Here is a 27,662-nt window from a genome sequence, read left to right as displayed (position 1 = left end):
TGAGAGCATTAAACTATGATGTTGCATTGTTTAATAAGTGGTAGAAATATGGGAGACTGCACCTAAGTAAATTTGAATGAGATAGGAATTATATAATATTCAGCACTTGTTAATACGTTAACTTGGAATGCCTAAAGCCCATAAATGTAATATGCAGTTCGTTTAGTAGATAGGCTATGCACTTGATTGGGTAAACAGCTGGTAGGAAATGTGTGTCTAATGTGGATAACCTCAAATTTGGACCTGGGGCCAAATTAATTGCAATAGAGTAAGTGAAGACGAATTCTGTAATTTGTTAATAATTTTCCTCAGTCCATCACAATTAAAGAGAGGGGTGGGGGGAACACTATCAAGAATTATTGAGCAGCCTAGGGGAGTCACTTGTCCAGAAAGGAGAAGGATGTGGAGCAAATAGTTAAATTGTTTAGGTATTTCAATTCGCTCATATGACATTGAGGATCAATTGGCGTTGATAATTGCGGTACGTTGGGAGCCAACACTATCCTGAGTTCTTGCAAAGGGATAAGTTACTGTGTGATTATGGAGGATATGGTAACTTAGTATTTGGAGGTGGAACCAAGTTCGTAGTTAATCCTGGTAAGAACTCAATGATAGTTTCTCAAAATGACCATGTCGATTACTTGGAAATCCAATTTTCAATTCTGGTCAAAAATCATGAGCAGATTGTAAAAGGACACCAAACAAATGTAGACAATGTTAAAACCATAATTGCACATTGTGGACTGAACCTAAATTAATTTGAACGATATGGGAACTGTGCAATATTCAGCGCTTGTTAATATTTGAAAATTGAATGTTGATCGGCCATAAATGTATTATGCACTTTATTGAGTAGATAGTCCACACGTTTGGCATCAGGTAAAAGGGTTTCTGCATTGGTATGCAATGCTGTGTGAATAATGCTGGTAAACACACATTCGGACCTGGGACCAAACTGATTGTGCAGCCTAGTAAGTGAAACTTCAGCTATTTACAATTAAAGGAAAATATTAATAACTATCAAGAAATGCTGATCAGCCCGGAGATCATTTCTCTAGAAAAGGAAGGCTGAGGAATTAAAAAATGAAGCACTTTAACGTTAAGGGGGGGGTATGGTGGCGGGTGGGGGTGGATAGGGTTCTGATGATCTGGTATGTGGATGGAAGCCTCAGCTTCTTGAGGAAAGTAAGTCATGCAATGAACAGAATAATTACAAAAAATAAAAATGCCCCATAAGTATCACTGGGCTTAAAAAAAAACCCTTTGTGCAGATAGTGTCACAGCTATGGCTGATGCCAAGTATTCAAATATAGTTCCATAGATAGCGAAAAATTACTACAGTTAATCTGAAGGGAGTTTTTGTTAAAGGACACAGTGCTGTGTGAATGGTGCATTGGGCAACTTGCTTATCTTTGGAAACGGGACACAGTTAACTGTGGAACCAAGTAGGTGTTCATTAACAATTACAGACTATCTATCTACTTACACATCTCTCATCTACCTCTATCTATCTGTCCCTCTATCTGTCCCTCTATCTGTCCCTCTATCTGTCCCGCTATCTGTCCCTCTATCTGTCCCTCTATCTGTCTCTCTATCTACATGTCTCTCTATCTGTCTCTCTATCTACCTGTCTCTCTATCTGTCTCTCTATCTGTCCCTCTATCTATCTGTCTCTCTATCTGTCTCTCTATCTGTCCCTCTCTCTGTCTGTCCCTCTCTCTATCTGTCCCTCTATCTATCTGTCCCTCTATCTGTCTCTCTATCTGTCTATCTATCTATCTGTCCCTCTATCTGTCCCTCTATCTATCTGTCTCTCTATCTGTCTCTCTATCTGTCCCTCTCTCTATCTGTCCCTCTATCTGTCTCTCTATCTGTCTATCTATCTATCTGTCCCTCTATCTGTCCCTCTATCTGTCCCTCTATCTGTCCCTCTATCTGTCTATCTATCTATCTATCTGTCTCTCTATCTGTCTCTCTATCTGTCTCTCTATCTGTCTCTCTATCTGTCTCTCTATCTATCTCTCCATTATATTTTGTTTCATATTTCTCCAGATGTTCAGCATCCCTGAATGTTGGAATACCTCTGCCCCTTTCTTTTTGAGGCTTTTTGGCACTTGCAATGGCAACTTAGACGTGAAGCCTGTGCGGATATAAGGAAAAGTCGGATAGCTAGAGCAGGGAGAAAGGAATAAAAGAATACTCTGATAAGATTAGGGAAAGAGTGTGGAAGGAAGTTCGAGTGGGGCCGAAACGCTGGGATAGACCACCTGGAACAAACAAGCTGTTTGTGAGGTGTAAATTATTTTAATGCAATTTTATTACAAGGTGAAAATTAACTCATGTGTATTAAAGAAATACAAATGCCAAGTGGTGCATTTAGTTGACATGCACTGATGCCTTTATATATTGGCTGGGCAGTGCATGAGACACTAAATTATTGTTCCTGTATAGGGAAAGATAGATAAATAAAGAGAGAGGTAGAGAGAGTACTGAATGCATAAAGTGGTATTTGCTACTTTACATTGTAATGTTAGGAGGGACAACGAATACTCAGGAGGTTTTTGTTAGACACTGTAGGGCTGTGTGCAGAGTGGGACGTACAACCTTATTTTTGGAAGTGGGACTAAGCTGATCGTGGAACCCAGTAAGTGTTGGATTATAAGAGAACAATGTCACTGGTCTGATTGAAAGTAAAGAGAATTGTCACTAATAATCGAGCAAAGCTATCATTGCAATGCTCAATTATCGATATAATTGAAACAGGAATGAGAATGAATGAATAGTGATAGCAGTGGCACATTAGGAAACTGCATTGCCCTGGGTTCTTGCAAAGTGATAAGATACCGTGTGATATCTGTAGGGTATGGTAAACTGTTATTTGGTGGCGGATCCAAGCTCATTGTTAATCCTGGTAAGACTCATTCATCAAAATAACCATAGAAACTGTATGTTTTCAAGAAGGAGTCAGATATAGCTCTTGGGGCGAAAGGGATCAAAGGATATGGGGAGAAAACGGGAGCAGGCTATTGAGTTGGATGATCAGCCATGATCATGATGAATGGCGAAGCAGGCTCGAAGGGCCGAATGGCCTACTCCTGCCTCTAGTTTCTATGTTTCTACAAGCTAATGATAAATTCTGGTCAGTATAATGTACAGATTGCCAATGGGCATCAAGCAAATCTAGGCATCCAAAGTAAAGTGTAGTCCTGCGCTGTGTGATTTGTGGGATAGATTGGAACTAAACTGGTTTGAGTGAAATGGAAGGTATTCAATAATATGCAACTGTTAATAATTTAACCTGGATACGGATAAACCACAAATATAGCATACAGTTCATTTATTCGATGGTCTGCACACTATGCATCGGGTGAAATAGTTTTTGCACTGGCCTGTTATGCTGTGTGAATAATGTCGGTAAACAAACATTTGGATCTGGGACCAAGCTAATGGTGCAACCGAGTAAGTGAAGTTTGATTCTGAATGATTATGATCTTAATAATCAGAACATTGTTTTCTGAGTGTGTATCGCCCAGTTCTTGACGATTTTTGAAGGACCATCAAGAAATGCTGAACTGGTCAGAGGAACAGTTCTCTGGAAAGCAAAAGGCTGAGGGGGGTCAACTCACAGGGGCTTATAGGGTTAAGGAGGGGTTTGATAGGTGAGACAAAGAGATGTTGTCACTTGCTGCGAAGTTAAATCCACCATTCATCAACATCACGCAGCCACTAAGAAATCCAGAAGTCCAGAAATTAAATTACGCCACTATGCCTGGTATTTGTCACTGGACTCGCGCTACAGAGACCCAGGGTAATGTTCGTGGGGAACAAGAACAGAAAGTGCTGGAAAAACTCAGCAGGCCTGACAGCATCTGTGGCGAGACAGACAGAACTAATGTTTCGAGTCCGTACGACTCTCCATCAGAGCTCTTGAGTTTTTTTTCCAGCATCTTCTGTTTTTGTTTCAGATTTCCAGCATCCGCAGTATTTTGCCTTCATCTTAATGCCCTGGGGACCCAGGTTCGAATCCCGCCAAGGCAGATGGTGGAACTTGAATGCAATGAAAATCTGGAATTAAAAAGCCTAATGATGACCATGAAACCATTATCGAAAAAAAAACCCATCTGGTTCATCAATGCCCTTTAGGGAAGGAAATCTGCCGTCCTTACCTGGTCTGGCCTACATGTGACTCCAGACCCACAGCAATGTAGTTGCCTCTTTTTTCAAAAAAAATGTCCTCTGAGCAAGGGCAATTAGGGATGAAGGCAACAAATGCTGGCTTAGCCAGCGATGCCCACAATCCATGAACGAATATGTTTTTTTAAAAATCGGGAATTCAGAAGAAACTTGACCACGAGAATGGTGAAAATGGGGAATTGGCTACCACAGAGAGTAACTGAGGGGAATAATCCAGATGCATTTATAGGGGGAAGCTAGATAAGTGAACGACGAAAGAAAAAAGCAAGTGGGATAGACGGATATGCGGAGAGAGTGAGCAGAAATAGGATGAGATGAAGCTCGTGTGTAGTATGGGCATAGCTAGTTGGGCCGAATGGCCTGTTTCTGTGCTGACAATTCTATGAGACGGTTAATCGGTGTGGGAGATTTTAACTGTTTGTGAGGCCTAAATGAAAAGGAAAATGTTAACTTTGCAAAACATAGCCCAGAAACAAAATGGCTGGTCCTTAAAGAATTAACAAGGGTTGTAAAGCATGACAATGTCACACTGGGAAAAGTTTAAGCTGAGCATATCAGATTGTGTGAGCCGTGCTGCTGAGCTCGTGTTTGGATCAGGGAACTAGTCTCTCCTTGTCGTGCCAAGCCAGTCCGATGTTTAAAGATGCCTGCTTTGCACCTCAGAATATCAAGAGAAGCAGGCCATCGAGCTAATGGGAAAATGGATTAAGTTGAGTTTTACCTAACATGGCCCTCACCACTGTGGATATGCAACTTCAAGGTGATTCCCTTCAGCAAACATGACTGGGTATTCTTCATGTGATTTAGGGATATGTCAGGGACCATTGGTAAGGAGAGGATTTTGTAGAGGAGCGTAATGATGTGTGAGTATTGATTCCCTCAAGGTGATATTTGGACCTGGGACAAAACTCACAGTTCAACCCAGTAAGTTGTTTCACACCTCTTATATTCTTACCTCTCTCTCTATCCCTCTCTATCTCTCTCTCTCTCTCCAATAGGCTATCTGTTAGATGAACACATTAAACCTCTTGTTTCACCTTCACTCCCATAAACAAATAACTTCAGCATACGTTGATGTCTAGGACAAGTGTTGTTGCCTCCCTTGAACGACCCTGAGCTGATTTTGATCCACCTCAGACTCTCCAAAGAATATAGGGTTATAGTTCGCAAACTTTAATGCAAACTTTCAGACTGTTAGACAGTGTAGGGCTGCGTGCAGGGTGAGACGTACCCGCTTATTTTTGGATGTGGGGCTAAACTAAAAGCAGGAGCCTGTAAAAATTGTATTAAATAGTCGTTAGGTAATGCGGAAATTGAGTATTGCTGAAAAAAGAGACAAGTCAAAGTTTTTCATCTTGCACTCATCGGGACACATAGCAAGAATACCAATGTAAGGGGAAAACAACAATTCTGCTCATGCAGTATAAATTGTTGTTTTCCCCTTGTATTGGTATTCTTGCCAAGTGTCCTGATGAGTGCAAGACGCAAAGGTTCGACATGTCTCTTTTTCTCACCAATAATCAAGTGTTGTATTATGAAAGAACAATGTTACTGCTCTGATTGAAAGTAAAGAGAATTGTCATTAATAATCTAGCAAAGCTATAACTAGCATGGCCTAATTATTCACATCATTGACACAACATTGAGAATGAATGAACAGTGATAGTAGTGGCACATTAGGAAGCCGCACTGCCCTGGGTTCTTGCAAAGGGATGAGACACCGTGTGATATCTGGAGGAGTTGCTAAATTGACATTTGGAGGTGGGACCAAGCTCACTGTTAATCCCGGTAAGACTCGTCCCTCAAACTAACCATGGAAACTGGTTTACAAGATAATGGTAAATCCTGGTCAGCATGATGCACAGATTGCCAATGGGCATCAAGCGGATCTAGACAGCAAAATTGAACTGTGGTTCAGCACTGGGCAATTTGTGGGGGTGGTTGGAGCTAGGTTGGCTTGAATGAGGTGGATGATATTGTCAGTTTGAGATCCTTGACTAAGTAAACTAATGGGCTCAATGGCATCGTATCCCATTTCCACTGGCTCTTAGTTTAGCCTTCAATTCCTTTGTTGTGGCCAAAGTCTGCATTAATTGGACACGGATCAAGATGGGCCGAATGGCCTCCTTCTGTGCTGTAACTTTTCTATAGTTCTATGGAAATTGGGAGGGAAGAGCGTAAGAAATCATAGCTTGGTCCAATTGCTAACAATGCACCCTGGTTATTAGATAGTGATGGAGTGCACCCAACCACACACACACACACACACACACACACAGACCACATGTGAAATATATAATCCATGATTATAATTCAGGGAATTGCGATTGAAAGAATGCAGCATTTTCAAAAGTACTTGGGAAGCACATGGAGGATTCGAAAGATCTGATCTATAGATAGGAGTCTACGGTTTCTATTGGAAGATAATTCACGTTTCCACAATTCACAAGAATGGTTGAAAACAGATATGCTTAAGAAACGCCAACATTAAACAGGGGAGCAGGTATCTCAAAACGTAAGTGCAAAATTGAAAATGTAAACTGGAGACTGTAACTTTAAATTACTCAGGTCAATAAACAAAGAGTGACAATTCAGTCAGGAGGTTCTTGTTCGCCAGTGTAAGGCTGTGTGAATGCTGGGAACTTCCAACTCGTTTTTGGGCGCGGGACCAAGCTCATCGTGAATCCCAGTGAGTCCTGCGTTTCGCTAATGCTACAAATCTAATTGGCAGAAATGAAAAAATTGCCACGTTAATCCAGATAGTGGTCACTATTATGGCATTGACCGCCGCCAAGCTTTTTATCACCATTCTAGGAGCAAGGTGTTGCTCCAGTTAGTCAACAGGGAGTTTTAGTCAAAGGTTACAGTGCTGTGTGAGTACTGGAGCAGCCCGGTAACTTAACTTTGGAAAGGGGACCAAATTAATTGTGGAGCCAAGTAGGTATCCATTAATAACTGTGAGCTGCCTATTTACTTACATATGTGTGTGTGTGTGTGTGTGTGCGTGTGTGTGTTTTACTTGCCTTGCCTACAATGGAGCAAATTATTTCTCCATTTGGGTCTACGTTCCTGATTGTTGGACCATTTAGACCGTTCCTGTGGAAAGTGCATAGAAGAATACCCTGGTAGGATTAGGTAGAAAGGGCGGGAGGAAGCAAGTTAATAGACCAGGTTGGCTATGGTGTGCATCCTTTGTAAATCTAAATTGGAATCTATCTACGAAATGAATTGTGAATTCTACTCATGGATTATCTACACTCAAACAGAATGATCATATTACATATTTGACGCACTATTCAAATTAATTTATGGTCCACCAATCACATATTACTAATTTAAACCAGAATCTCATGTGAAATTTTACCCAGGAATATGGAACAAAAAGTAATTGCCATGTGGTTCCATTTGTTGATGTGCACTGATGCCTCTGGGTTTTTATCTGTGTGCCTGTCCACGCAATTCGTGGAGCACTGGTATATTAACCCTAATAAATCTAGGTAGAGAGAGAGAGAGAGAAAGAGAGAGATTGGTGAAAGTGAATGTGTAAATCGAAAAGGAGAAATGGTGGCTGCGAATAATAATTAGGTCGGGAGGTTTTTGTTCGCCGGTGTGGGGCTGTGTGAATGCTGGGAATCGCGAGCTAACTTTTGGAAGTGGGACCAAGCTCATCGTGGTGCCTAGTAAGTGTCAGGCATTGAAAGGATAATGTTACCAAACTAGTTGAGAGAAGTGAAGGGATTGTCATGACTAATCCAACAAAGATGACCACTCTGTTGCTGAGGGGCATCGAGTCGTTGAAATGACGCTGGGGACGAAACACTGGGGGTACATGCGGGGAAGCAGGGCCGCCGATCCCAAGTTCCTGTCAAAGGGATAAGTTACGGTGTGAGTCCTGAAGGGAGACGGTAAATTGGTGTTGGGAAGAGGCACCGAAATCGTTGTTAACCCTGGCAAGGAGACACCAAAACAAAATGGTTCCTCAAAGTAACCATGGGTCAATTATTTTGCAATTATTATTCAGCATAAATTCTGGCCTAAATTAGTAGTGCCACCGTGTGAGATTGGCGAACCCTCAGTTAATGTGAATAGCGTGTCAAATATTCAATGTTAATCATTTCGTTTGACGGATAGGTAATCCATGAATGTGATCCGCAGTCCATTTCGTAGATGGGTTTCAATCGAGGCAATCATCCGATGATTATTTGAATAGAAACACTGTGCAGGGGGTACAGGGGATAAAGGCAGGGCAATGGCCCTAGGTCATGATGCTCAATTGGGAGAGCCGGCGCAGGCACGATGGGCCGAATGGCCTCCTCCTGCACCGTTAAGATTCTGTGATTCCGGGATAGTCTATAAACTTGGTATCAAGTCGAGGAGTTTCTCTGACCCCAAGTTATGGTGTCCAGAAGCAAACATTTGTTTCTGGGTCCAGGCTAAGAGTGCAACATAGTAAGTGAAGTTTCACTGTCTATTATTTTTGGTGATGATTATCATCAATAATTATGTTGCTAACTGCCTGTTGAAGTAAAGGGAGGTAACAATCATCAAACCAATCAGACTGTGGGTCCTTTCCATTACAAGGAATAGGCTGATGGGGAAACTAACAGGGCAAATGAAATGTTGGCCTTTATTTCAAAGGGAAAGGAGTATCGAAATAGGGAAGCCTTGCTAAAACTGTACAAGGCACTAGTTAGATCACACCTAGAATACCGTGTGAACAGCTTTGGTCCCCTTATCTAAGGGAAGACATACTGGCACTGGAGGCAGTCCAGAGAAGGTTCACTAAGTTGACCCCGGGTAGGGAGGGATTTTCTTATGAGGAGAGCTTGAGTAGGTTGGGCCTGTACTCATTGGAGTTTAGAAGAATGAGAGGCGACCTTATTGAAACATGTAAGATTCTCAGGGGGTTTTATAGGGTAGATGCTGAGAGGTTGTTTCCCTTTGTGGGGGAGCCGAGGACCAGAGGGTATAATCTCAGAGTAAGGGGTCGCCCATTTAAGACAGAGATGAGAAGGAATTTCTTCTCTTAGAGGGTAATGAATCTGTGGAATTCTCTACCACAGAGGGCTGTGCGGTGGGAGAGGAAATGGGTGGACACGCAGAGGGGAGGGCGAGGTGAAGCAGGGCGAGATGAGGTCAGGCGTAGCAAGGGCACGGGCATTGGACGAGACGGGCCGAATGACCTGTTCCTGTGCTGAAAGTTACATAAAAGTTAATTGAGGGGGGCTGAAGTGAACGGTTTGGTGGGTCAGAAATGGTGAAACATGACAGAAGGTAAACTAAAGTACGGATTTGTGTTTTATTTTGAGAAATCGCGCCTGGGAATACCAGGATGGAAAAGGTATTTAGTATTAGTGTATCAGGTTGTGTGAACCTTGATCTGACCTTTGGATCAGGAACCACGCTCCATGTTACACCAAGTGAGATTTCTAAGCATCTCTGTTGGATGCATTCAGGAATAATTAAATTCCAAATCCTAAACTTAAATGGACCGAAAAGAGGAGCAGGACATCAAACTTGTCCCAATTATTTTGTATTTGTTCATTGGATGTGGGCGTCTAGGCCAGCATTTATTGCCCATCCCTAATTGCCCTTGTTCAGAGGGCATTTTAAGTGTCAATCACATTGCTGTGAGTCTGGAGCCACATGTAGGGCCAGACCAGGTAAGGAAGGCAGATTTCCTCCCCCAGAGGACATTAGGTTCCTCCCCTAAAGGACATTAGTGAACCAGATGGGTTTTTAATAACAATCGACAATGGTTTCATGGTCATCGTCAGAATCAGACTTTTAATCACAGTTTTCTTTTACCGAATTGACCATCTGACCGTGGTGGGGATTGGAATCCGGGTCCACCAGAGCATTACCCTGGGTGTCTGGAATATCCAGTCCAGTGACATACCACTCTGCCGCCACATAGCACAGAGCTCGGTGCTGTGAAGGTGTGATTTGTAATTGATCTACTTCAGAGAAACGTGACTGGATGCTCTTAATGGGAGTTGGGAAGATGAATCATTGCTAGGGAAATAATTTTTGTTGAGGGGTGTACGAGTGTGTGAATGCTAACTCCCTCAGCTTGATATTCGGAGCTGGGACAAAGCTCATCGTTCAACCAAGTGAGTTGTGTTTTTTTTCTAATATCTCCATGTTCGAATCCCAGCTCACCCCAACCCCCCAGTCGGCTGCCTGTCAAATAAATCACATTAAATCGTTTCCTCAGTCTTATAATGAAACATTTTCATAATAAACCCATGCCTCGCGCAACTGATGCTGAGCTACTTGAAGCATCCAACACGGAACAGGGTGCACCTCTGCCTCTCCGAATAAAATAGCAGGAGGAGGAGGAGAGAGAGAGAGAGAGAGAGGGAGGGTTAGATGGTCCTGAAATAAGCACCTTTTGATTTTACAAGCCTGGATCATCTATTAAATTGAATTTTAACTAGGTGGAGGTCATATCGAGGTATTGTCACTTGACTAATAGCCTAGGGTGCATGTTCTGGGGGGGTCTGGGTTCGAATCTCGCACAAGGGCGACATTTGAATTCAATAAAAATCCGCAATTTAAAGGCCTAATGGTGACCACAGGGAAGGGAATAATGCCTTAGGGAAGGAAAGCCGCTGTGGGCTACATGAGACTCCAGCCATGTGGTTGACGCTTAAACGCCCTGTGACCCAAGGGTAATTAGGGATGGCCAATAAATCCTGGCCTAGACGGCGACGCCCGCCTCCCATGAACGAATTGAAAAAAAAATACTAAGTGAGCTGGTGGGTTTGACCCCCATGTAATTCTCAATTTTACATCAGATGCAGAATCTGCAAAAGAAAAACCCAAAAAGAATTGAACAATATATATATTTCTGCTTTGTGGAGATGGTGGGCAATTGCCAGCAGAGGCTGGTGGTGGAATTTCAGTAGAACTTAAAAGAATAGTGTGGGTCTCGAATCCATTAAAAAGGAGTTATCAACAACAGTTTACCAGGTGTGATAATGATCAGGAGGTTGCATAAACCAATTGGTACCATGAAAATGGTCTCACATTTATTGTTTCAGTTCAGGGAGTTTCGTATCCTCCCTTGTTTAGAGTCAGACTTGATCAAATGTTCACTTAGTTCCATGGCACTATATATATATATTTCTATTACCAAATTCTAATTGTTTCCTATAATCCCACTTCACTGATTGTCAAGAAACGAATCCCGGCAATAATCCGAAGCATAATTACCAGATTTTGATGTTCACTGTAGGACAATAACGGTCAGTGACCCCCACCCCCAAGCAAGCAACCTAAGGTCGCTTTAATGAAGCAGGCGACTGAAATGGGGAGAGAGAAGTGTCAGGGCCCACCTCTTGGTTCAACGGGTTAGCAGCCCAATCTGTTTGTTGGGAAGCTGCGTGATATATCCCTCCTGAAGATACATGTGTAATCGTGGAGGATAATTCATGGACGCGTGGAGAGAGCACTTTCAGAAGGGCTCGGGTGGTGGGGTGGGGGGGGTTCTAGGGACCTGATCTAGAGATGGAGCCCTTTGCTTTTCAATGGCTACCAAGCTATGCTTGTGCAACAGACAAAATAGTTATAAAATGTCCAATGTCTCAATCAATGTCAGCGGCCATTTAAATGCTGCACAGCTAATGTCGCTATTACAGCATCGGGCGATGCCAAGTATTAAAATATAGATTCAGAAGCAGCAAAAAGCAAATATCGCTCGAGTCAACCTGGAGGGGGGTTTTTGCTGGAGCTCGCCATGCTGTGTGAATCTGGGAGCTAACGATAAGCTTATCTTTGGAAAAGGGACAAAGTTAACTGTGGAGCCAAGTAAGTGATCATGAATAATTACAGTATATCTATCAAGATGTATGTTCTGTGCACTGCCTAAACTGAATCAGGTACTTTCCCTATATAATTCAAATTCCTCAATATTGTAACATTTTGTGCCACATCATTTTAGAGTATGATGATATATATGTTATATATACACACCTATACATATATATATATATAGATAGATAGATATAATACATATATATGTGTGTATCTAGTGTGTCTATATTATTATATACAATGCGTATGTATGTGTGTATATACACAAACTATATAAAATGCATATGTATTATAAATAGATGATATATAAGATAAAGTGAGTATATATTATTATATCAGTGTGTCTATATTATATATAATGCAGGTGTGTACTTATATATACGTATTTGTGCGTTTCCAAAGCTATATATATATATGTGTGTGTGTGTGTGTGTGTATATATGTATATATAGATATATTTTATAGATAGATGATATGTTTGAAAAAAGATAGTGAGTATATATCATTATATTAGTGTGTCTATATTATTAAATATATAATATATGTGTGTACTTATATGTATGCATGAGTGTTTCTATAACTATATATATGTGTGTGTGTGTATCTATATGCACATTATACATATGTATATATATGTTCCAGATAGATGGTATACGTGTAAAATAAAAGGTAAACTGAGTGGATTGTTTAATTTGCATCCACAAGGTAGACAAAAAATAATAATAATAATAAGCAGAAGGTTTTTGGTGGGTAATGTAGGGCTGTGTGAATGTTGGAAACTACAAGCTTATATTTGGAAGCGGGACCAGACTAATTGTAGAACCCGGTGAGTGTTGGGATTTGAAAGAATAATGTCACAAATCTGATTGACATTAGATAATTACCAAAAATAACCGGGAAAGGATGAGATTTCGAATGCTTAGGTATTTCAAGTCACTGATAATGAGAATAAAAGTGTACCAATAGTAGAGGTAGATTGGAAGTAAGCTCAATCCTTTACTTTCTGTTGTACAAATATATTATCATCTATCTATAGCATATATATGTGCGTGTGTGTGTACATGTTATATATTGTGTGTTTATATATGTATACAATAATATGTGCGCACACACACATGCATATAATAACACACACACACATATATTTATATATACACACCATATATATGTATATATAAATATGTTATAGATAGGTGATATATGTGTAAAACAGATAGTGAGTATATATTATTATATTAGTGTGTCTATATTATTAAATATATCATGTGTGTACTTATAAATATATGTGTGTGTTTCTATAACTATATATGTGTGTACATATATATTCACACTATATATCTGTATATATAAATATATATGTTCTAGATAGATGATATATGTGTAAAATAAAAGGTAAACTGAGTGGATTCTTTAATTTGCATCCACAAGATAGGCAAAAAAAATAATAATGAGCAGAAGGTTTTTGGTGGGTAATGTAGGGCTGTGTGAATAATGCAAACTACAAGCTTATATTTGGAAGTGGGACCAGACTAATCGTAGAACCCGGTGAGTGTTGGGATTTGAAAGAATAATGTCACAAATCTGATTGAAATTAGGCAGTTGTCAAAAATAACCAGGAAAGGATTTGAATTCGAATGCTTAGGTATTTCAAATCATTGACAATGAGAATAAAAGTGTACCAATAAAAGAGGTAGATTGGAAGTCAGCTCAATCCTTTGCCTTTTATTGTACAAATATCTATCTATAGCATATATATATTTGTATATGTACATATTATATATTGTGTGATTATATACACACACACACACACACACATATATGGACACATATATAAGTACATATATATGTACACACGTATACATTATATATAACAACAAACACATATATATTTTTATATATATACATTTAAATATATAGATATATATACACACACATATACACATATATATAACATACATCCATCATACTCCAAAATGATGTGGTGCAAATGTTACAATATTGAGGAATATTGAACATATAGAGAAATTGCCTGATTCAGTTTAGGCAATGCACAGAAAATACATCTATAATTGGCAGATAGGCTATGATTACACTTGTTACTGTATGCATTTTGGAGGACAGGGTAAATTAATATGTGGAGATGCAACCAAGCTCCTTGTTAATCCTGGCAGAAACTCATTCCCAGTCCCTCAAGATGACCGTGCTACTTAGTTTGCAAGCAAATTATAAATTCTGGGCACCATAACGCCACAAACGATCAATGGAAATGAGAAGCACCAGCAAAAATTAAACCATAGTTACACATTGTATCGCAATTGGTACTAATGTGGGCGATTGGGCCCAAATTGTTTTGAATAAGACAGGGAATATGCAATATTGAGCAGGCGTTGAACTGTCTTTGAATATTGATAATCCATAAATATACGCAATTCATTCCATTGCCTATATGCTTGACCTGGGGTAGAATGGTTCCTGCAGTCATGGTGTGTGAATAGTATTGATGAGCTAACATTTGAATCTGGAACCAAGCTAATGGTGCAATGAATGCTAGTCCCATTTTGCAACAAGATGATTATGAGCGTGATAATCAAAATGTTGTTTCGATAAGTATAACTCTTTTTTTAAAAAATGGATGAAGCGAATGACATTCGGGGAAGCCTGAGCAGGCTATGGTCTCTTTTCTCGAGAAAAGAGAAAGCTAATCGATAAACTGCTAACGGGGGGTTGTAAATAATGAAGAACATTGAGAATGCGGGAGCAGAGCCACTTGAGAGGGAATCGAAAACTAGCGGCCATTAACACAAGGGCCGGGAATCAGGCGCAGTCCAGACCGTGCAAGGAAGGAGCGAAGTCCTGCAGTGAATTCTAGTTGCCCTCAATTTGAAGTTACTGGCAATGGTGGTGATCAGTCAGGGAAAGTTGCCATTGTAGCTGGTAGCAACAGTCCTGTGCTGTGGGACCAGAATGAAACTTCATGTAGCAGATTTTGCTTGGGTCTGTGACTAATAGGGGAACAGGGCTGTTGACATTTAGGAGAGGAACCAAGCCAATTGTGCAGCCAAGTGGGCCACTTACTGAACTAAGTTTCACTGGAAATAAAACGAACAACGACTCGTCTGTAAAACTTATTTTCAATATTGCCAACTGTTCGTATAGCATATAAGTTAAAAATGGCATGTAATAATGGCAGACGCTGGACAAGATAGGCCAGCAACTATCGTAGATTTGAAAAGATAGTCAGGATCAACTGATACTCGAGGGTGCACACGAACAGGGGGCAGGGGTAGGGGCCACTCTATCCCCCAAGACTGCTCCGCCATTCAATAAGATCATGGCTGATCTGATTGTAACCTCCCGCCTACCCTTGAGAACCTCTCACCCCCCCTTGTTAATCAAGAATCCATCCAGCTCTGCCTTAAAAATATTCAAAGTCTCTGCTTCCACCGTCTATTGAGGAAGAGAGTTCCAAAGACTCACCACCCTCTGAGAGAAAAAAATTCTCCTCATCTCTGTCTTAAATAAGTGACCCCTTATTTTTAAACAGTGGCCCCCTAGTTCTAGGTTCTCCCATAAGAGGAATCATCCTCTCCACAACCACCCTGTCAAGTCCCCTCAGGATCTTATATGCTTCAATCAAGTCACCTCTTACTCTTCTAAACTCCAGCAGATACAAGCCTAGCCTGTCCAACCTTTCCCCATAAGACAACCCATCCATTCCTGGTATTAGTCTGGTAAACCTTCTCTGAACTGCTTCCAATGCATTGACATCCTTCCTTAGATAATGTGACCAATATTGCACACGGTACTCCAGATGTGGCCTCCCCAGTGCCCTGTTATAACTGAAGCATAACCTCCCCACTTTTGTATTCAATTCCTCTCACAATAAATAATAACATTCTATTAGCTTTCCTAATTACCTGCTGTACCTGCATACGAGCTTTTCCTGATTCATGCACTAGGACACCCAGATCCCTCTGCATCTCAGAGCTCTGCAATCTCTCACCATTTAGAAAATATGCTTTTTTTTTTTTACTTTACTTGCCAAGATCATGCTTGCCCACAATGTACTCAATTTTGCCAGATCTTTGTCCACTCACTTAACCTATCCATGTCACTTTCCTTAATCCTCTTCACAGCTTCCTTTCCTACCAATCTTTGTGTCAAATTCATGAAGTTAAAAAGAAAATGTCACTTATCCAGCACAATAACATGTTGGAATGCATTAAATAAACATATGCATTAATGGCCTGCACACAAAATGAGCCATGGGGCTTTTTTGTGAGATGGTGTGGCACTGTGTGAATCAAGGAGTGAACAACAAACTAACATTTGGAACAGGGACTAGATTAACTGTACAGCCACGTGAGTATCTTACCAAACATAAGTCAATTTGCAATCCTGCGTTTCATTGAATGTTAGCACTAGAAAGTTATTTGGACATTATTCGTGTGGGTAATTTAGAGGATTGTGTAGTCATTACCATGTCTGAACTGTGCAGAGGTTAACTAGTAATAAGTATAAAACTTACAGAGAGAGAGGACGAATTTAGGATGGTGAAATTCTTCAACTTTGAAATAGGTTACACATGGAAAGAATCTCTGAAGATAGCATAGGCTGGAATGGAAAAGGGAGTTTTGCAAGATTTAGTGACAGGTCAAATATATAATGACGAATTAAAAATAAAGATGGATGCAATTTTACACGCTGCTTTAAACCAATATTGCGATGCTTAATATAATGAACAATATTTTTAAATGATTGTACAATCCACTAGTTGCATTAAATGGTGCAATCTGTAAACTCGGTGGTATGGGGTAAAATAGAACAAAAGAGAGCTGGCGAGAAACTCTCTCCCTGAAAAGGAGTTGGAAGCAGAGTCTTTGAATATTTTTAAGACAGAGCTGGATAGATTCTTGGTAATCAAGGGGGTGATGGGTTATCGGGGGTGGGTGGAATGCAGATTTCGGGTTACTATCAGGTCAGCCCTGATCTTAATGAATGGTGGAGCAGGCTTGAGGGGCTGAATGGCCTACTCCTGCTCCTTGTTCGTTTGTAAGAGATTAGACAAAGACACTGCAGAAAGATACAGATTACCCTCGCACGTGCATTTTTCTGTTTGGGATTATAAAAACCAGATTAAGCACAGAGGAAAGTGTTAGGTTGAATAAAATTAAATTATCTCCCTTTCATAGTACATATATTTTTCCCAGTGGCACAGATAAGGATAAGGATAAGGCTTAGTCATCATTAATCAAGATGCCCCAATTAAGAACATAAGAACATTGTGCACAGTTTTGGTTCCCTTACTTGAGGAAGGATGTAATTGCATTGGAGACGTTTCAGAGGAGGTTCACTTGATTGATTCCAGAGATGCGGGGCTTGTCTTATGAGGAGGGATTGAACAGTTTAAGCCTATACTCGCTAGAGTTTAGAAAGATGAGGGGAGATCTAATTGAGGTATATAAGATGCTAAAGGGGATAGACAAAGTAGACGTGGAGCGGATGTTTCCCCTTGTGGGGCATTCTAGATCGAGACGGCCTAGCTTTAGGCTAAGGGGTGGTGGATTTAACTCAGAGATGAAGAGGAATTACTTTTCTCAAAGGGTCGTGAATCTGTGGAATTCACTACCTCAGAGCGCTGTGGATGCCGGGACGCTGAATAAATTTAAGGAGGAGATAGACAGATTTTTAATTAGTAACGGGTTGAAATGTTACGGGGAGAGGGCGGGAATTTGGAATTGAGGCCGAAATGAGATCAGCCATGATCATGTTGAATGGCGGGGCAGGATCGAGGGGCTGAATTGCCTACTCCTGCTCCTAGTTCTTATGTTCTAAGGTGAGGGGGACATTGTGGATTGACCAGATAGTATTTTTGTGAGACAATAAGACACTGTGTGAAGGTACAGGCAACCACAAGCAAACATTTGGATCGGGAACTAGTCTGACTGTAACTGAGTAAATCCGCCTTTCTTCCTATTAAAACATCCGATATAAAATTCGTGGACACTATAATTTAGCGCCAAAGGAAAATACAATAGAAAGTGGCAAATGACGACCAGAACAGCACGAAAGGACAGAAGTAATCGAGAGACATTAACTGCAAAACAACCGTGTGTGGGAATCTAGTTTTTGCTCATTTATTCTTTCATGGGACTTGGGCCTTACCAACAAGGCCAGCATTTGTTGCCCATCCCTAATTGCCCTTGAACGGGGGTTGATGGGGGGGGTAAACGTGCCTGCCACATCATTTCAGAGGGCAGTTAAGAGTCAATTACATTGCTGTGGGCTTGTCTCACATAGAATCACAGAATTGTGTTGGTGCAGAAGGAGGCCATTTGGTCCATCGTGTCTGCACTGGCTCTCTCAGCATTTTAACTTGTTGGAAATCTCCTGCCTTTTCCCCCTAACCCTGCATGTTGTTTCTATGTAGATAGTCACCCAATGCCCTCTTGAATGCCTCAGTCGAAACCTGCCTCCCCCACACTCGCAGGCAGTGCATTCCAGACCCGAACTATTCGCTGTGTGAAAAAAAATTTTCTCACCTCGCATTTGCTTCCTCATGCAAAACACTTTAAAACTGTGCTCTCTGGTTCTCGATCCGTTTACGAGCGGGAACAGTTTCTCCATATCTACTCTGTCCAGGCCCCTCATGATTTTGGAATGAGGGACCTGGGTCAGACCAGGTAAGGACAGCAGATTTCCTCCCCTAAAGGGGGATGGGTTTTTACAACAATCGGCGATGAGTTTCATGGCCACCATTACTCAGATGAGCTTTTCAGTTTCAGATTTATTCATTGAATTCAAATACCACCAATTGGTGGGGCGGTAAATAGTTGAGGAGGATAGCCTTAAATTACAGGAGGATATAGACGGGCTGGTCAGATGGGCTGATCAGTGGCAAATGGAATTTAATCCGGATAAGTGTGAGATGATGCATGATGCACTTGGGCAGTACAAACAAGGCACGGGAATGATGAATGTTAGGACCCTGGGAAGTAACGAGTATCAGAGGGACCTTGGTGTGCATGTCCACTGGTCTCTTAAGGTAGCGGGACATGTAGATAAGGTGGTTAAGAAGGCATATGGGATACTTGCCTTTATTAGCCGAGGCATAGGATATTAGAGCAGGGAGGTTATGCTGGAACGGTATTAAACACTGGTTAGGCCACAGCTAGAGTATTGTGTGCAGTTCTGGAATCCACATTATAGGAAGGGTGTGATTGCACTAGAGAGAGTGCAGAGGAGATTTACCAGGATGTTGCCTGGGCTGGAGAGTTTTAGCTATGAGGAGAGATTGGATAGACTGGGGTTATTTTTCCCTGGAGCAGAGGAGATTGAGAGGGGAACATGACTGAGGCGTATAAAATTATGAGGGGCATAGATAGGGTAGACAGGGAAGGAACTTTTCCCCTTGGTGGAGGGATCAATAACCAGGGGGCATAGATTTAAGGTAAGGGGGAGGAAGTTTAGAGGGGGTGTGAGGAAGGATTTTTTCACCCAGAGGGTGGTGGGGATCTGGAACCCACTGCCTGAAAGGGTGGTAGAGGCAGATACCCTCATAACATTTAAGAAGCATTTGGATCTGCACTTGCGATGCCATGGTATACAAGGCTATGGGCCTAGTGCTGGAAAATGGGATTAGAGTAGCTAGGTACTTGTTTGACCAGTGCAGACTCAATGGGCCGAATGGCCTTTTTCTGTGCTGTAGACCTCTAGGACTCTAACTACTATTGTGGGATTGGAACCCATGCCTCCCCAGAGCCTAAGCCTAGGCCTCCGTGTTACCAGCACAGTGATATTACCACAGCACCACCATCTCCCCCTAGTCCAATGAAAATGCAACGTACAGTTTTAATATCTTAATATTTTAAAAATGGGGTCAATAGGCCAGGGACTTTGGATGTCAACGAGAGGCAAGCCATGTGGGGCAATTGGTGGGTTTGCACACCGGGAGTGCATGGACCTTGGAAATGTGGCAGTCGACAGCCATTCGGCTGTGGAGCTAGGATTAAGCTGACCCTGTCGATATTTCTCCATCGCTATGCTTTTGGGCAGTGGACTAGATGTGTCACTGATGTTCAAAATACAGGGGCGCCCGTGTCCGCATCGACGGAGCAGCGATCGGTGCACCAGCCTACGCTTGGTGAAGTGCAGACCCCCAATAAGCTTAGAAAGTGGTGGGGATTGGGGGGTAGGGTGGAAGCAACGTTGCAGGGAATGTCACTCTAATGGCACTCTGTTCAGTTAGAGAGGGGTAAAAATTCCAAGGGAAAAACAGCACTTCACATAGAAACATAGAAACTAGGAGCAGGAGTAGGCCATTCGGCCCATCGAGCCTGCTACGCCGTTCAATAAGATCATGGTTGATCCTCTATCTCAACGCCACACTACCGCTCTCCCCCCCCCCCCCAATACCCCTTGACGCCTTTAGCATCTAGAAATCTATCTATTTCCTTCTTAAATATATTCATTGACCCAGCCTCCACAGCCTCCTGTGGTAGAGAATTCCACAAGTTCACCGCCCTCCGAGTGAAGAGGTTTCTCCTCATCTCAGTCCCAAATGATCTACCCCGTATCCTGAGATTGTGACCCCCTTGTACATGACCCACCCACAACACCCCCAACCCTCGGCCCAGCCAGTGGAAACATCCTCCCTGCATCCAGTCTGTCCGGCCCTCTTAGAATTTTATATGTTTCAATCAGATCCCCTCTCATTCTTCCAGACTCTAGTGAATACAGACCCAGTCGAACCAATCTCTCCTCATATGACAGTCCCGCCATCCCCGGTATCAACCTAGTGAACCTTCGCTGCACTCCCTCTATGGCAAGTAAATCCTTTCTTAGGTAGGGAGACCAAAATTGCATGCAATGCTCCAGGTGTGGTCTCACCAAGGCCCTGTACAGCTGCAGGAAGACATCCTTGCTCCTGTACTCAAGTCATAAGGACATTAGAAATAGGAGCAGGAGTAGGCTATTCGGCCCCTCAAGCCTGCCCCGCCATTCAATAAGATCATGGCTGATCTGCCCCAGGCCTCAACTCCTCATTCGTGCCAGCTCCTCATAGCCCTCAACTCCCCGATATTTCAAAAATCTCCCTACCTCCTCTTTAAATGCTTTCAGTGATCTAGCCTCCTCAACTCTCTGAGATAGAGAATTCCAGACATTCACTACCCACTGAGAGTAGAAATTCCTTCGCCTCTCAGTTTTAAATGAGTGCCCCCTTATCCTGTAACCGATGTCCCCTAGTTCGAGATTCCCCTGCTAGTGGAAAAACCTTCTCAACATTGACCAGTCGTTGCGAGCCCCCTCGCAATGAGGGCCGATTTGAGTGGGAAAGGAAAGTAATCCCTAGTGACTTCAGAAAGAACGTTGTGCTGATTAACAGCAATGGAGCGACAAATAGCGCTGGACATCTACACTGGGGGCTGGTTCATTCATCGCATTAAAGGCAACTATTCCAAGAAATGAGCCTTTCGGTGATGGGTTATCATTGGTGAATGGCCAAAGCAGATTAAATGTGAACTGAAACAAAACTAGCTATTCAGAGGTGGTAGAGGCCAGAAGGCAGAAGTTGAATGCAACAAGATATAGTCAACCTTGAAACAAAAGGGAGCGATGGAAAGGTTATGCGTTGTGGGCAAATGTCCATTTTGGCAGGAAGAATGAAAGAGAAGCACATTATCTAAATGGTGAGAGATTGCAGAGCTCTGAGATGCAGAGGGATCAGGGTGTCCTTGTGCATGAATCATGAAAGGTTAGTATGCAGGTACAGCAGGTAATTAGGAAAGGTAATAGATTGTTATCATTTATTGTGAGGGGAATTGAATACAAAAGTGGGGAGGTTATGCTTCAGTTATACAGGGCACTGGGGGAGACCACATCTGGAGTACTGTGTACAGAATTGGTCTCCTTATTGAAGGAAGGATGTCAATGCGTTAGAAGCAGTTTACCAGACTAATTCCGGGAATGGGTGTGTTGTCTTATGGGGAAAGGTTGGACAGGCTAGGCTTGTATCCGCTGGAGTTTAGAAGAGTAAGAGGCGACTCGATTGAAACATATTAGATCCTGAGGGGTCTTGACAGGGTGGATGCGGAGAGCATGTTTCATCTTGTGGGAGAATCCAGAACTAGGGGTCACTGTTTAACAATAAGGGGTCGCTCATTTAAGACAGAGATGAGGAGAATTGTTTTTCTCTCAGAGGGTGGTGAGTCTTTGGAGCTCTCTTCCTCAAATGACAGTGGAAGTGAATATTTTTAAGGCAGAGATGGATAGATTCTTGATTAACAAGGGGGGGGTGAAAGGTTATCGGGGGTGGGCAGGTAGTTGCAGTCAGGTCAGCCATGATCTTATTGAATGGCGGAATAGGCTCGAAGGGCCAAGTGGCCCTCTCCTGCTCCTAATTCATACGTAATGTGATGGAAAACTAGTTGAAAACACAGATAATAATCAGTAAAGGATCTGTCAGTTGTAAGAATTTAGTTAGCAGAGGATATGACCAGCGTTAAGATGGATTAAATAAATAAGCCTCCCTTGGAGGGTTGTCAATAATTTGCCTCATGTTACATAGAGTGAGCACTTTGGAAGACCTGGAATGGGAGAGCTGTCCTGTGAGGACAGGCCCAGTAGCCTGGGTCTGGATTCCCCGGGGTTTTTGAAGAACAGGGATTGAACTAATTGAAACCTACGAAATACTCAGAGGCAAAAGCAAAATACTGCAGATGCTGGCGATCTGAGGGAAAGAAACAAAAGCAGAAAATGCTGGAAAAAAACTCAGCAGGTTTGGCAGCACCTGCGGAGAGAGAGAGAGACAGGGTTAACGTTTCGAGTCCGTGTGGCTCCTCTTCAGGGCTAAAGAGGGGTAGAAATGTGACGGATGTTATCCTGTTTAAGAGGGGGTGAAGCAGCTGGGGGAAATGAGAAGGTCAGGGATAGGTGGGAGCTCAGGAGAGACTGACAAAGGTGTTATGAGCACAAGACAAAGGGAGTGTTAATGCTAGTGTTAAAGACTAAAGGAGGTGATGATAGCGGCATAAAGGTAAGAAAGCAGGAGGTGTTTTAATAGCAGAACAAGGGTAAGCACTCTGTGAAAGGACAACATAGAAACAAGTGACAGATGGCCTTCTGAGGGGAGAGGGGGGGGAAGGATTTAAAAAACAAATAAACGAAGTGGAATAAACAGGGAGAGAAATGCATCAATAAATGAAAATATACCTTTTTTTAAAGGAAGAAAAATAAATTAAAACTTAAAAATCGGATTCAAAAGTGGGGGTAAGGATGGAGATTCTCAGAGGCTAGACGTGGAGAGGCTGCTCCCCCAGACATGAGTGTCTGGCGCTTTATAGACGCATGCCTTCGACATCAGGTGCCAGCCACTCAGAGGAGGGGTGGTGGGGGGTGGTCACAGGGCCTACTCCTGCTCCTAATTCTGATATTCTCCCAGGGTGTCAAGGCCGCCCAAGCTGTAGCCCCTTCACAAGAACAGGAACGAAGGAAAAACTGGGGTAGACCAAGCCCTAAGAGCTGGTGGCTTAAGGTCCATTTCTACCTGAGGAACTCGAGGAGAGAATGAACGTTGTTGTATCTGAGTGTAAAATGCTTGCGAGGTCACGGGCTCTGGCTTGCACTTTACGTTTGGACAGTGAATAATGTGTAGCGAAGCTTGCTCAATGGCGATGCCCTCAATTCTAATTCAGGGAGCTTCCCTTTCACCTCTTCTCGTTGAGCAGAGTCGGAGGCTTCGGAGCCGTCCATCTATGTCCTCCCTCCGCCCAAGAGCAGTCACAAGGTTGGACCCGTGTGCCTGGCGATAGACTATTTCCCCAACAACTACACCATGTCCGTGGAGGCCGGGGTTGAAAACCAGACTTGGGGCACGGCGAACGCCTCGCTGTCCATCGTCGATCGCAGCTACAGCATGGTGGGATTCCTGATGAAAGGGCAGACAGCCGGATTTCAATGCACGACTGGGAATCAATCCAAGGAGTTAGCAAAGGCTGGTATGTTCCTTCCCTTAATGCTTTCCAATTCGAATTGCACATCATTAATTGGGATTGTGATAAATAATCGTGACCCGTTATCATTTCAGGGGACCCTGGGGCATCTTGTATTACGGTATGGGAGAAATATGGAGGTGAGTACAGTGTGTGTGCGTGTGTCTGTCTCTATCTGAGTGTGTGTGTTTGTGTGTATGTCTCTGTATGTGCGCATGTGTGTGTGCGTGTGTCTGTCTCTATCTGAGTGTGTGTGTGTCTGTGTGTATGTCTCTGTATGTGCGCATGTGTGTGTGCGTGTGTCTGTCTCTATCTGAGTGTGTGTGTGTTTGTGTGTATGTCTCTGTATGTGCGCATGTGTGTGTGTGTGTGTGTGTGTGCACGTGTTTGTGTGTGTCTGCTTGTGTGTGTATGTTTGTGTATTTGTGTCTCTGTGTGCATGTATGTGTGTTTGTGTAAGGGTGTTTTTGTCTTTGTGCATTTGTGTGTACATGCCTGGTGGTGTGTCTATGTACTTTGTGTGTGTGTATATGTATGTGTATATGTGTGTGTGCACGTGTGTGTGTGTGTGTGTGTGCTTTAGTGACTGGAAGCCAGTGTCCAGTGGCGTACCACAGGTGTCTGTGCTGTGTCCCCTATTATCCTATTATTCATCACTTATATAAACGACATAGATGACTATGTGGTGGGTAGGATTAGTAAGTTTGCGGATGACACAAAGATTGGCCGGGTGGTTAACAGTGAGGTTGAGTGTCTTGGGCTGCAGGACGATATAGACGGGATGGTCAAATGGGCAGATAAGTGGCAGGTGGAAGTTAACCCTGAAAAGTGTGAGGTGATACACTTTGGAAGGAGTAATTTGACAAGGAAGTATTCAATGAACGGCATGACACTAGGAAGTTCTGAGGAACAAAGGGACTTTGGCATGTGTGTCCATAGATGTCTGAAAGCAGAGGGGCATGTTAGCGGGGTGGTGAAAAAGGCATATGGGACACTTGCCTTTATCAATCGAAGCATAGATTACAAAAGTAGGGAGGACATGTTGGAGTTGTATAGAACCTTGGTGAGGTCACAGCTGGAGTACTGTGTGCAGTTCTGGTCGCCACATTATATGAAGGATATGATTGCACTGGAGGGGGTGCAGAGGAGATTCACCAGGATGTTGCCTGGGATGAAACATTTAAGATATGAAGAGAGGTTGGATAGATTTGGGTTGTTTTTGTTGGAGCAGAGAAGACGGAGGGGAGACCTGATCGAGGTGTACAAGATTATGAGGGGTATGGACAGGGTGGATAGGGAGCAGCTGTTCCCTTTAGTTGAAGGGTCAGTCACAAGGGGACATAAGTTCAAGGTGAGAGGCAGGGGGTTTAGGGGGGATGTGCGGAAAAACTTTTTTACCCAGAGGGCGATGACGGTCTGGAATGCGCTGCCTGGGAGGGTGGTGGAGGCAAGTTGCCTCACATCCTTTAAAGAGTACCTGGATGAACACTTGGCACGTCATAACATTGAAAGCTATGAGCCAAGTGCTGTTAAATGGGATTAGGTAGGTAGGTCAGGTGTTTCTCACGTGTCAGTGCAGACTCGATAGGCCGAAGGGCCACTCCTGCACTGAGAGATTCTATCATTCTGTGTGTGTGTTGTGTGTGTGTGTGTGTATGTGCACATGTGCATGTGTATGTACACGTGTGTGTATGTGTGTGTGTGTGTGTATGTGCACGAGTGTGTGTGTGTGTATGTGTACGTGTGTGCGTGTGTGTATGTGCATGTGTGTGTGTATGCGTGTGTATGTGCACGTGTGTGGGTGTATGTGCACGTGTGCTTGTGTGTGTGAGTGTTTATGTGTGTACGTGTATGTGCATGTATGTGCGTATGTGCGCGTGTGTGTGCGTGTGTGTGTGTCTTTTTTAAGTGCACAGGGGCGAGGAGCACATAAAATTACTTCTGAGCTACAGCTCTGACGTGTTGTCCCTCTTTGGGACCCCTTGGGTCTCCCAGAAGGCCATGGGGTAAAGAACACATTGTGAACATGAAAAGCGAGCGAATGTCTTGGCTTCGTTGGCTTCAAGTAATCGTTTTTAAAAAGACCAATGCTGAATACAGTGCCCCCCCCTACTTAAGGTTCTATGTTGTGTGTTAACACTGATGAATGTCAAACAATTCATGGCTTTAAGATAGATCTTTCTCACTTTCCTCCTCTTTGCAGACAAACAGGAAAATGTTATTTCTCTGACGGTCTTTTTCTTAAGATTGATCTTCCTGAAAAGCATCGTGTTCAACGTCTTGATGACCATTCGTGTTTGGGTCTCCTAAGGTGAGAAACCGGAAGGAACGTTGAGCCAGCTCTGTTCCCAGAGGTGGGGGCCCCAAGGCTGACCTGATTGGGTGGGGCTGAGGGGAAGGGGGGGGGTGGGGGTGGGGAGGGGGGTGGGAAATTGAAGGCCACGCAAGAGTTCACGAGGGGAGGGAATGTTTCCCCTGACGAGGCTGGTCAAACGGGGCCAGGAGCATAAGCTGGAATTCAGGAGGAACATCTTTGCCCAGGGAGTGGTGAGAATATGGAACTCGCTCCCACACAGGGAATAATGGAGGCGAATTCCATGGCTGCATCCTGGACAGACGCATGAAGTAGAACGGGATAAGACATTAGCACGTTAATTGGATCCACACCGGCTGCTGAGGCTAAAGCCAAGGCCCAGCTGCTGTCTTCGCTGGAGAGAGTTTACTGACTTAGCACGGTCACCACTACTCCAACCGCCCCCTGCCCAGTGTCCCAGCCATCCCCATTTGTCGGTGGACAAGCACCCGTGACCTGTTAACAATGCAATTGTCATTAAACCTTAACAAAAAAAAAAATGAATGAGACATTGACATAGTAAGGGGAGGCTAGTGTGGGACGCCATAAGTGACGTAGGCCACTTGAGTTGCAAGACCCCTTTTGTGTGCTGTAAACTCCAAGTAATCATGTCTCTTAACACTATACAGACATGTTCCCATTCCTGATAAGGGCCAGGTTATCACTTTTGATGGATAGTTTGGCAAAGCGGGGCAATTCTGCGCCATATTAAAAACCACCTTCTCTTTCTCCAATCAGGACAACCAGTTGACCACGAACACAGAACAAATCATGGGAACCACGGCAAAGGCTGAAAGGTCTTTGGTTCGGCTGCGGTGCAGAATAACGCTTTCGGCTGACGGCGTCTGCCTCCACATCGATGTGCCGCGTGTCGGATGCATATACGTGTTTGCGTGTGCCAAATCCTCAGGAATGTACGATTGCATAATGTCTATCCGTCCCTCTCAAAGGACAGTGCAGCTTATTGAGCTTAATCTCTTGTATATACAGTTTCTGGTAAAACTCTCCTCATACTTACCTTTGTAGCTGTCTGAACATATATTAAAAGTACCGACTGTGTAATTGTAAGATGTATATTTTCTTATCTTTGTACATTAAGTCTTAAAGCCGTTTGGTAGTGCGGAGCTGAAGCATTGCTGCGAGGAACCTGCACTCTCTTCCCAAGCAGTATAAATTGTTGTTCCCTTTGCAATTTAGCATTCTTGCGAATGTGTCCTGATGAGCACAGGGCAAAAAGTTTTGACAGCCTGTCCTGAATTCTCAGCAATACATGAAGCCTCATGACTAGGCGCTTGGAATATTATCGT

At 43.0% G+C, this 27,662-nt stretch overlaps 1 protein-coding gene across 1 annotated transcript in view; it reads left to right on the top strand.

Annotated features, from left to right (window-relative positions):
• LOC144697352 (uncharacterized) overlaps window positions 1–27,423 on the top strand; it is a 95,468-nt gene extending 68,045 nt beyond the window's left edge. Inside the window, exons 2-5 of the mRNA XM_078569343.1 lie at window positions 23,739–24,008; window positions 24,098–24,142; window positions 26,206–26,313; window positions 27,094–27,423. Of these exons, the coding sequence (XP_078425469.1) occupies window positions 23,846–24,008; window positions 24,098–24,142; window positions 26,206–26,312 (315 nt within the window). The 5' untranslated portion in view covers window positions 23,739–23,845 and the 3' untranslated portion in view covers window position 26,313; window positions 27,094–27,423. The remainder of the gene's footprint in view (window positions 1–23,738; window positions 24,009–24,097; window positions 24,143–26,205; window positions 26,314–27,093) is intronic.
• Window positions 27,424–27,662: the final 239 nt, after the last annotated feature.

The sequence above is a fragment of the Cetorhinus maximus genome, chromosome 23 (assembly GCF_964194155.1).
Source record: "Cetorhinus maximus chromosome 23, sCetMax3.hap1.1, whole genome shotgun sequence".
In the NCBI taxonomy this organism is placed as follows: Eukaryota; Metazoa; Chordata; class Chondrichthyes; order Lamniformes; family Cetorhinidae; genus Cetorhinus; species Cetorhinus maximus.
This window is presented reverse-complemented; position numbering and strand designations above follow the sequence as displayed.